The sequence below is a fragment of the Odontesthes bonariensis genome, chromosome 3, assembly GCF_027942865.1.
Source record: "Odontesthes bonariensis isolate fOdoBon6 chromosome 3, fOdoBon6.hap1, whole genome shotgun sequence".
Classification (NCBI taxonomy): domain Eukaryota; kingdom Metazoa; phylum Chordata; class Actinopteri; order Atheriniformes; family Atherinopsidae; genus Odontesthes; species Odontesthes bonariensis.
Genome location: NC_134508.1, coordinates 20,657,588 through 20,669,755, shown reverse-complemented (window position 1 = coordinate 20,669,755; position 12,168 = coordinate 20,657,588). Strand labels below are relative to the sequence as shown.

The 12,168-nt window shown below is 39.3% G+C and overlaps 1 protein-coding gene across 2 annotated transcripts in view; it reads right to left on the bottom strand.

The window, feature by feature from the left end:
* LOC142377794 (zinc finger protein 385A-like) overlaps positions 1 to 12,168 on the bottom strand; it is a 33,296-nt gene that overhangs the window by 18,307 nt on the left and 2,821 nt on the right. Inside the window, exon 1 of one of the 2 annotated variants that reach the window (XM_075462113.1) lies at positions 9,116 to 9,516. The exons of the other annotated variant lie outside the window; for it this stretch is intronic. Within the exon in view, the coding sequence (XP_075318228.1) occupies positions 9,116 to 9,125 (10 nt within the window). The 5' untranslated portion in view covers positions 9,126 to 9,516. Of the gene's footprint in view, positions 1 to 9,115; positions 9,517 to 12,168 lie in introns of those variants that run through there. 2 annotated transcript variants of the gene reach the window in all.

Here is a 12,168-nt window from a genome sequence, read left to right as displayed (position 1 = left end):
TGGTTGACGGAATTCCTGAAATTCCGCATTGCTATCAACATAATCTGGATTCTTCCTCACATCCGTAATCAAAGGAATCGATAAAACATTAGAAAAAGTATCTTAGATGCAATTAAACCCGTGGTCAACAAAGCGAATAGTGGACTAATAATGTCTCAGCTGTGTGGAGTGGCATTGGTATCATCTCTGTGTTTCCTCTCTGGTTAGTGAAGCATACTCCTGACACGCTTCTGGTAAATCTGCAGCTCATTTTACGCTACATTACAACTGAAAGGTCAAAGCATATCTTCTATAATAAATCTCTATTTACAATGCAGACACTTACAGCAGAGTGATGTATTTAAAGTCGGCACACATTATTTTCAGTGTCACATTCTGCACCATCCCATGGCTACTCAGTGTGGTATGTGAGTGTGACAGCAGCATCCCCTAACCTACCCTCCTCCAGAGTGATTTACAATGACATCAGATAAGTGAATGCTGCGACTCTTCAGCAGCAACCATGCTGGGAGGGAGAGCATTGATTGGACACATTCTGAGGAGCGTTAAAGTGTTAAAGAGCTGCCAAACTCAATAAATCCAGGCCCCAATATCTACAGCTCCTTCCCTCCACTGAGATGAACAGGCAGCTCTGTCATTTTACTGACTTTTTTTTTTCTAATGCAAATGTTTGGGTGATAAAAAGATCAATGCCTGTGTAATAGCTTATTGAATTTTTGTGTAGATTGTGATAGAGGGGGTAGTTGAGCAAAAATGGAGAGACATTGCGGGAAAAACAGAGAACCAGAGATAGAATTCTATTGTCTAGATTTCACTAAACACATCATGTGCACACACAGGCGTGCACAAAACTGTGTGATGTAACTAAGGCCTCTCAAATTGGCAATTCATTTAGCCAATTTAGGTTTAATGATCATAGAGGTAATGTCAATGTCAGTGACGTCCTGGGAGCCTCTCTGTATTCCTTGTCCACCTCCTTCTTTGTGCTCCGTGATGGTAGCAGGTGAGAAAAGGACAAAAGATAGTGCGACATGCTGTTTACCAAAAAAAAATCAGACGAGAGGCAGAAACACTGCAGGGTTTCCAAAAAAAATAACACAAAAAAAGAAAAAAGGAAAAAAGTGAGGCCATCTTTAGTTCCAGGCCCGTTAGCTCAACAGAACTAGGCTTGGCACATGATTCCATCTGTGTCACATCTGCATTTAAATAGCTTACTGTGCACAGATGACTCTGAAATGAGTATCTGTGGTAGATTAGCCTTCATTACCAAACACACCCATTACAATCGCTGCAGCAAAGAGATGCAACTATGTGGTGGCAGTGTGTCGGTTAACCAGAAAAACCACTACATGGCATTTTGGATCGTCTTCCCTACAGATTTGCATACAAAGCAATGTGACAGAGACGAACCCATATTTGGTGGCAGATGGCACCATTTGAATGCTTTTGATTTATGACTCCTGTTTATAGTTTTTCGGTAGAAACGCTGAGCTGGTCGTTGCCACATTTTGACACAGTTGACATTATAAATCCTCTACAAAATATACTCTCTAAATCATTTCTCACGTATAATTCTCAGTAAATGTTATGCAGCTGTGTGCAGGGGTCTAACCTTTTGCAGCGCTAACTTTGCCATGATTGTGGGGGGAAGATGGCTCTGTCTCTAGTGTCGCATACTGCTACTGCAAAGGACTGAGCGTGAAATCCAATTTACTGCAGCACAGCTTACCCTCAAGTTAAAGGCAGCTATTTCAGCCAAGGAGGGGGGCAGACGACAGCATACGCACACACATTCACACATCACAACCTTTGTAGTCTGATTGAATGACGCTCTAAAAGGAATAAGTTATAGGTTCAGTGTTGATTAATGTTGTGTTGGTCTGTGTGAGTTTTGGACAGTGAGAAAAGAGCTTTGTGAAGAGCGGAGCTGAGTGTTGGTAAAGGAGAACATGGTTGATTGCAGTCTTCACTTTGTTTTAATGATAGCTGCTTTGCACTTCAGTCGCCAGACCTTTATTGCTGCCTCCCAAAGAACTCTCAGAAGTCCTCTTTCAGTATACATTTTTTAGTTATCCCTTTTTCAGCTCAACTGTTTGATTTAATACAGGATTTGTGATTAACAAAGACCTTTTTTTCACAATGCTCTTCTCAAAACGATTACATAAAGATACAGTAGGAGATGGCTTGTTTAGACTTTTTCCTAACTGAAAGGCTCTCATGAGAAATTCCCTGTCATTTCATTGAGTCTGCTTCTGAAACTTCCCGATTTGAAAGGAATAGAGGATGACAAGAGGAGCTGGGTGACACATGATGACGTGGGGCTGAGAGGATGGAGTCAACTGGGTGAGCAAAAAGAGGTCTGGATGAGGAAGGGGAGATGAAGTGAAAAGCGAAGGAAAGCATTGGAGGAGGGGGGATGGAGCTGCATGTTTTGAGGTGAGTCCAAGGTGACCAGAGGAGGTAAAGAGCGCCGTTAACCTGCAGGTTAATGTACACAGCAAAGGCCATCTGTTTTGATGGCAGTTACACTCCATGCAGCTGAGCTACAACATGCCACGTATCTGTTAAAACAGCATGGCAGTGTTGTCAAAGAGGAGAAGCAGCCAACATAGCTGTCAAACTTCTCTTGTCACATTCACAATGTCACACAAGGTATGAACAGTTTTGTGTTATTTTGTTGCTTTCCTTGTGGACTACCTTTACAACTTTTCCCTTTTAGGGTCGGCATCAAACGAAGTTGATTTTATACAAGACGTTTTGCATGCTTAGTGCATGGAGGCATTTATCCTAAAGCTTTTATTCATACTGCCACGAATAACCAGAGCAGCAATCTCAAATTTCCAGATTCTCTTAGTCTTCTAAAACAAGTTATCCAATTGATATGACCACATGTGTTTTTTTCACACCATAAAGTACTGCCCCTCCAATGAAGCTCATGCAAGCATAAGGCAACTCACCACTCTCAGGTATTTTCTTTTAAAGGCCATAAAATCCCTTATACGGAAGTATGAAGGGGCTTGGATGGCACAATAACGTGCAGCGCTTGCAATGATTCATGTATTCATGATACAAATTCAAGACCAACATATGACACTCTTAATTTCTGATTTATTTCAATTGATAACACAACAATACATTACAAAACCACTTTTGTCCCTTACTAGTTTAGTCAATAGCTTCACTTGGTTAGGGTTGGAAATCAAAACTACATGGGATAAAAAAACGATGAAAGCTAGCACGAAGATACATTATTTTTACAATGCGACCACAATTGCCACTGTCATGGGTGGCAATTGTTACAGCTCACATAGAGTTGCTCTCATGGCCACAAGAGGTTACACATAGGAATTTTGACCGTTTCAGCCTGTGTGAACCGGTCATGACCACCTCATGGGGACGTATTTCGGTGGACTGTCTTGTTTCTTTCAAAGGACACCAACATTGCATTTGATATTGTGTTGCTGATGCTATATTGGTTTTGGCTTTTTTTTCCACTGCTAATGTGCCAACAGATAGGTAGCAACAGTCACTGACCAGTGGGAGCTTCAGGCCAGTATTTTATTTTTCAATAAAAATCTTGATTTTTATTTCTATTTAATCTCTCAAGTAAACCCATAAAATTTGACGGTACACAAAGCTGTATGTTCAAGCTGAAATATCTGAAGCATGTCTTTTCAAAAAGAACATCAGCATTGAGGAACAAGAGCAAATGAGAAGGAAAGGTCAATTATGGAGTGACAGAACCCATAATTGTGGAATGATTTTTACCACGAAAGATTGCTGTTGTTTGCTCCTTTGCCAACCAACCAATATATATTGTTGTTCATATTGTTGTTCTTTTTTTTCCTAATTGCACCTTGTGCAACAGTGAGTTGTTGCATGGAAACATGCACTCAGTAGGCAATCAGATGAAAGCACCTTTCACAGGCAGACGTTGTCTAATGAAATAAATGATCTACTCAATTGACAACCTCCCCCAAGACCCACTAAAGCTTTTTTTTAACACTTTACCTGCATTTGCCATTTAGTTTGCACATTTTTAGAACATAATTATGATAGCCATGATCAGACGACCCATGGGCAAGTTTTAAGGAGGGCAGTCAAGCATGTCAGGGTGAGTCTTACACCGAGAAAAACTGTTCACTGTAAACATGTTAAGCACATCAAATGAAAGACAGTAGAAGGAACAAAATTTATTCTGTTGATAGTCAGAATGTTTAAAGGCTGCCAGAGCTGGAGCTAATGGTCAGACATCCAGCATAAGCATGTGGGAGTAACATTAAGAAAATAGTCTCACATAGGGCTCTAGCTTGAAACCAGGCTAAATCAATTCTGTTATGATGAGGATGCCATGAATATTATAATAATCTAAGTTAAGCATTGATGTTTTTATAAGGTCGCAACATTAGACTCCCCTTTGAAAAAGAAGAAACAGTTTTACTTGTTCCAGCGAGTCCAAACATGAAAAGATGATGGGGTTTTTTTTGGGTTTTTTTATCAACCCACGGTCACACGCCACTGTTTTTTTTGGTTTGGTTTTGTTTTTGTTTGTTTGGGGTTTTTAATCACCAGCACAGTCATTGCCAAGAGTTTCCTGCTGAAACCAGGACAAAAAAGTTGGCGGAAATTTTTAACCGAAGCATATCTAACTACAAAATAGTTTATTGCTGTTCAAGAGAGCTTTAACAAACAGTGTTTGTCCAGTATTCCCTCTCATATCTAAAGGTTTCTTCAGCTCTATAGGGAGGTGTTGGAACATCCTAAATCTTGCTGTTAACCTTTTCTTTCATTTTTATTGCTGATATAATGTTTGAGACTCAACATCACAAAACCATCCAGAGCAAATTGATGGCTATTAAGACAGTCACCGTGTCAACATAACCAGCAGCCCCACATCATTATCTCTTTTTTCAAATTCTTTACACACCTGCTGGGAAGTAGAACAACCCCCAACTGTTGATACAAACCTACAGAAACCTGTGAATGTAAAATACACATGACACACAAAAGCAAGGGCATCCGCAGAAGAGTGAACACACAACAATGGCCTCAGATGAACCGCAAGCAGATAGACCATCAATAGAGCAATAGCAATACAACACAAGAAACAATAAAAACAAGATCTTCACTGGGGAAAATCTGAAAGAGACTGAGCTTCATATAGAATATGCATTTCATCTCAAAAACAGAAATTACAGACAATATTTCAGGAGCTGATCGATGTATGAAGGGGCAAAGAGTGGTTTTATGTTTTAATGAGGTCTTAAAGCAAAGGTTACAAGGATTACGAGTCAGGCAGCGTTTTTAGCTGTGGTCTCCACAACTTCATGACAATAAACAACAAAGAGACTCAGTGCTCAACCTTACGTGCTCTGTTGTCACTTTTGGCATCCGTGAGACGAACTGATGATAGACATGAATGTTTTGTTCTTCCAAATTTTATAATTATCAAGAAGACCTTGTAACTCAAAGCCAAATGTTTTATTACCTTCCAAAAATAATTTGAAATGTCCTAATCTTACACCTTAAAATGATGTATAACTGTTAAATGAATAAATATAGTCATTAACACGATCACATGCCAAATTGTCACCCATATGGTTGCAGCTGTCAATCTATGATAGGTTGTATTTTAACTGTCTATAACAGTTTCCATGCATCTTTATCACATGAAATTATAGAAACTGAGGATCTACAGACTAACTGGCTCCACCTCAAAGTCCCAACAACTCTTGTCTTTTATTTTGCAGTGTTTACACGTGTGCAAACACGCAGGTCAATACTACATGACACGCCGTCAGAGCTCATTAGAAGAAAGTGTTGACAACTGTTTTTGTTATCACATCCTGAGGATTCTCAGAAGCTCCCACTATGACATGCTGCACATGACTAAATGAGATACTGCTTCTTCACAGCTCAGGCCCTTATTGATTTATTGAAGTTCAAGTTGATAGTTAACTATTTGGAATTTTGAGCCAAGATCAAATTCCCAAAATGAATTACTTCAAATTAATTTCTCACATTTCTTATTGGCTCCACTGAATTCTTCTCCTCACATAGTACAAAATGTATGGAGTTCTATGGCTCACAGCCATCTGAGCAAATACATGCACATCTCTGCATTTCATTGCCAACTCAAGCTCAAACTGATGAAAAAATATGCTTTAAGTGCATTGCTTACTTTATTTGACTGAGTTTAACAGTCTTTTGAGTCTTTTTTTGCAAGTTTTGACACAGCAACTTTGCCCTCAGAAGTCACATTCATTCATTCATCATCACAGGAACTTGTCCTCTATCATATTAAAGGACACATTAATGGTTTTAAATGATTTTACACTGCAAGGCTAAAATGAAATTACATTTATCATATATCATTTGACTCAATATGATCTTAAAACAGTACTCTGATGCCAAAGTATGCAAGCTCACTATGAAGTCTGCAGCCAGCTTTTCGTCTTGTCTCTCAACATCTCACTAACATACAGAGTCTTTCTTTCACAGCACATCATTTCAACATATCATGAGCCATCAATACATATTAAAGAGGAAGTGCTTATTTCAGATATGTCTGTGAGAGCAGGATAGTGAGATTTTCTAAGAAAGAGAGTAGAAAAAAATCCACATAATCATCCACTGTTCAACATGACATGGTGCAGAAGTCCCTCAAAGTCAAGTTGCACTTAAGGCCACTGGTTGTTGTCTCCAAAGATCTCTTTCTTTAACAAAGTCCTGCTCAAAAGAAGTCAAATTCTACCATAAAATGCTAACGTCGAAAAGTATTTCCCATAAATGAATATGGTGTCATTAGCTACAGTATCTACTCCACCTCCCATCAGTCTGTTGGTGGCCCTTAATTTAAAGATACATCATTTTGTCCTGTCAGATTCCCAATCATTTTCCAGTTCCACCCTCTTGTCCGCTTCTGGTTTCAGGAAGGCCAACATGGTTATGGTCGAATGCACAAAACTGTAGCTCACAGACTAATGGTTGAAGTCTATGATAATTATATAATATGTTATTTGGCCTTCAGATATCTGACTTTAAACTCTTCAAGGGACTGATGAAACGAGTGTCAGTTTGTCAAACATACAAAGTGACACGCACATTCCCCATGTTAAATGCCAATATTTTTTACCCATCACTGCAGTGCTGCGATTTAAAGGTCATATTGTTTGTCATGGACTACCTGCGCCTGTGATTGGTGAGGACATTGATGAGAGTGCAGAATTTGTTTGAGTTTTTTTTATGTTTGTCGGCACCCACGAACACATTCATACATATCTTTGCACAATCAGTGACACACAAGCGTCCATGCGTGTGTGGCTTGCTGGTTGAGTGAACCATGATGCAAGCAATGAACTTTTACATAGTGCTGAGTGAGGTCTTTGCGTCAGACTCAGGGAAGCCTTGGCTCTCTTCTGAATAAATAAAACCCCTGTGTCTGAAATATTCATCACAAAAATCATACGAGTAACTAAACCGTGCCCCACACTGCTCTGCATCGAGGGGCATGAGCCAACTTTAGCACATTTCTTTCAGCCTCCACTCCCGATTGTGTCTGCATGTTTGAATTTTTCCTGTCCTTTAAAAGTAGCTGATGGATATGGATGGAGCGGCAGAGAATAAAAGACTAAGCTTTAGAGGAGGACTTGAGGTTTTCTGTGTACATCCCTCCATCCATCACTGTCATGGATGCTAATTGATATCTGGATCTACCTCTTTACCTGAAAATGCAGTTTATAAATATCTATCAGTTCACATTTCTCTGTGTGTTTAGTATTAATGATACACATAGAGTTAAAAACCTCTGCACCAAGAAAGGGATTACCACAAGCTCAGGCTCTCACTCAGATCACAGGAAGACTTTAAGCAGGCGTAGGAGCAGGCAAATATTTAGTGAAAACACACGTACACAGAGCAAGGTCACCGCAGTTAATGAAATTTACTGTATGACTCAATGTAGGCATTGACATTGATAAACTGACAAGCAGGTATGTTGAAACTGAAAATAAAATGGATTAGTGTAGAGTCTATTCCATGTGACAGCATCACATTGATAAAATTAATCAATTGAGAAAATAAAGATCTTTAGCATTTAACTGGAATTTGCCACCACGATATTCTGCAGAATTTACATGAAACACTAAAATCAAAACATAACTATACTGAAATTGCACATTTGTACGTGCGTAAAGGCTTCCTTCTATTTTCAAGTCAAGACAAAGGTAAATGTGCTACATCATTTTAACATAGCTTTTCTATTTAATAACGTTCTAATGGAGTTTTCAGTCAATAAGTATCTACCTTTTTCTCTTTTTTTTACCTGTAAAGTTTATTTCATTGCAGTTTGCGTGAATACAATGAAGACTTAACAGTTATATGAGCAAATGAGTCTGCCCCAGCCACCTTTGAGTGGATGCATTACGTTGGGAGCCGTGTAATAACGCAGACAACAGGGAAGTAAATTAATCAGGCTTGTAAAGTTGACGACACACAATAAAATTAAAGCTGAATGTTAGACTAAGACTTCTCCTATTTTATGATTCAGCTTCACACTAAAACTTGTCAATGGGGTGGGGGATTAAAGTGGCGAATGAAAACTTGCATTCTGAAGGAAAAAGAAACAAACAAAGAGAAGGATTTTTAGAAGATAGACCTCTTTAGACTGTATGTTCATTAAAATTGACCGAAAATGAAAATGTGCTGAGTTTTGTTTGGGCTAGAAATTGTGCCTTATAATCTACATCTTTATCCTCTTGTCTGTCTATGTGAGTTTTTTACGGTATATTCGTTGTCAATTTGTTTCCATATTTCCTATATTTGCTTTCCATATCTTAGACTGAAATGGTCAGCTTTACATGATTGTGATGGCTACTGGACTAAAGTTCATTTTACATGACCTGGAACAAAACAAGCCTTGATCCAAGTGATTCTCCAAAAAGGGCAACCGTTTGATTAAGTATGATAAACAACGCAGAGCTACAGTATATATAACAGCAAAAAGTTTGTGCCAGATGTGAGTGATCATCCTGACAGAAGAGAAGTGTAACTAAAAAGCGAATCAAACATGTCAACAAGAGCAAAGAGGAGAAAAAGACATACAATATTGTCTTACCCAAGATCATCCTGTATCCTTCCACCTCTCTTTCCCACGTTATCTTCCGGCTTTACTCTTCTCTTCCTCAGTCAGCTACTAGGGTGAGTCAAATCTGAGGGCACCCACCTCTCTGGCATTCAAAACTCAGTGTTGAAAAGACAAACCAGATCACAACCTTCACTATGTGCCACTACACTAAATCTGTTCTCTTATTCGGTTCCCCTCGTCCACACAAGAAGCTTCCTCTGCCTTTGATCTCGAAACACAGCTCCACCAGCTGTTGCCAGAGGAGAAACCCAGCAGCCCAGGCAGCAACACAACATGCACTCAATCTACTGCAATGAAGCCTGTAATTTATTCATTGTTATATATTCACTCCAGTAGAGGAACACCAGAGAAATGGAGGCTCGCCTCACAGAAGGAACCTCTGCACTACAGCATGCCTCTCTCTGTCTCTCTCTCATATTTTGGGGTTGGGTATAACCTAAAGGCACCTTGCATTGCCGAGCTGTGATTGGCCAGAGGTGCAGCCAATGAGAACAGCCAGAGCAGAGCGTTTTCTTGTGGTGTTTGAATAAGGGGGCAGAGTGATAATGCTGCTGTCGATTCTGCTCTCCCTTTCTCTCTGTCACCCTTTCTTTGCTGTTCACTATAGACCGTTTTTCTTCTCTCAGCTCTCTCCTTATCTGACTCGCTATTCAGCCTCGTTCCACTCATCGACAACATCTGAAATGTCTTGGGTGCGTTGATGCCTGCTCTGATAACATCCTCCCCATGTGTGACCCTGGATCTGTTCACTGGTGTCACTCCCTACCTGTCAGTGGTATGTTTTGAAAAATGCTGAGTTCACAGCGTTGCCATCACAGACAACTGTGTGGGGAGAACTAGAAAAGAAACAGACACAGAGATGCAGCGCAGACTGACAGCTTGAGAGACTCGATGAAACATTGTGGGGAGGGGTTAGAGATTGAGGTTAATGCAGAGTGACTCCTAGATGAAAGTGTCGGGTGAGGAAATGGTGAAACAGCAGGGTTAGGGAGGACACTGACAGCTGTTTGACGGGCAGAGGCAGAGACTGCTGAATGAGCTCAAATACTAAGGTTACTGCACGCACATCTGTACCAACATTAAGCAGAATGATGTATTAAAAGTGGAACACTGCTACTGGATATTCAAAGGTTTAATGAAACACTTTCACACATCAGGCTGTCACCTGAGCTTTGCCTTTAGGCAATATGAATTTCTATATAATTTAGCAGTTATCTTGACAAAAGGTGAATGCATTAAGTAAATATGATGATTCGTGTCAGTCTGTGTGTGTGTGTTTAAGCTTGCGTCAACCAAGGATAGGGCTTGTGTGTTTGTCTGATAAGGTTTCCTCATTAGTAGAGTCTGCCTGAATAATGCAGGTAGGTGTATTGTTGTAGCCAATGAGCCAGGTGCTAATGTGGCTGTCTGAAGGTGGAGGGTCAGATGCAGCATGACTTTAATGGATGTCACTATGGGAAGATGAAACCAGACCACTTGGTTCATGTGACAGACAGACCATTGTGTGTGCGTGTGAACTTAGTGTGTGGCTCCTTGGGGATTTATTGCAGAGTTTCATGTTGTTTACATCACAAGACTATTGATTGGACAAATGTTATTTCAGGTATGATCAGCTACACGGTACACTTCATTATGTTCTTTAAATATGTAGTGATAGTAAGCTTTTGTTTCTCAAATAAAAATCATGAAGTTGTAATACAAGTTTTAACCATGAGTTCTTCTCATTTCAACAAGCAGCTGATTTAATGTAAGTTATACCGAGGAACCAGACAGACATGTTTTAAGTATGTTTTATCTGTTTTACCTTGATTTTGATTCACTTGAGGTGCCTGTAAAGGCCCAAAGCTTCAAGGAAAATTTGCATGTTTTTTTTCGTTGTTTGTTTTTGTGCTAGCACCACCCTGTGTTTCACATTTATGGATTTGCTGCAGTGTTTCAGCTCTCAGTTATTGAAATGAGCAACATTTATTGTGGCGCTCCCAAATTGTGTTAATTATGAAGCATTGGAGTTAAGTTGTAAAGCTTTCATTTATTGAATGTAAATTTGAATAAATCTTATAATTCAACTTTGATATACTACACACATATCCATCAGAATGGGCTAAATTAGCTATAGTTAGCATGCTCACACAAATAAATAGCACAAGAAACCCACACTCCTCCCGTTTCATGCACAAGATGGGAAAAAACAAAGACACTTGCTTTGTTGCTACTTTATTGTTACTCCTCAAATGTCGGCTGCTTGAGGATAAGAGAAGGAAAAAGATAATAAAAAAATGGTACTACCTGTATCTAATGTTCAAGTGACATTTTTGGGGTTTGTTGTATAAGCTGACCTATTTTAGAGAATGACAGAACAAAAATTCAGAGGAGAGTGTTGATAAACCTTAGGTGAGTTAACGACTGTTAGCATTAGCATGTTAGCATTAGATCAAAGACCCTCAAATCCAAGCAGAGAAAATGTGTTGGATGACTTGAGACGCAGTTGGGACATGGCTAAAAAGTTTTACACCAGTGACAAACAGTGATTTCGTTACGATTGAAAAAAAAAATCTATATGGAAATCTATAAAGCAAATAGATGTAACCTTAAACTGTATTTTGGGGTTTCTATTTTACAGACAAGTGAGACAGTGGATATTTTTGAATAGTTGGTCTGAAGCACAGACGCACAGATGCTTGAATTATAAAACATCATAAAACTCATATCCAAGCTGTTTAAAACTAATGCATATATTTTGGATCAAGCTGTTTGTTACAAGCAGTGCAGTCAGTAGTCCAATGTATATGTGATTTTGTGCTTGTGACCTCTACCATCCTATAATTCTCTCAACCTTCCCCAGGAAGCCATAACTGTGTCGACAGGCTTGTTAAACTCTAATTTTAGCCTTGGTCCTTAACAGTGAGTCCAGGGGAGAGTCCTGCCAAAGTTAAATGAAGTCTTCATTTGATGTGTAACACTTTAGTGTGTTTGTTTAGTCAGCTACTAACAGGTTAGACTATCAGGCAAAGATTAAGAGATAA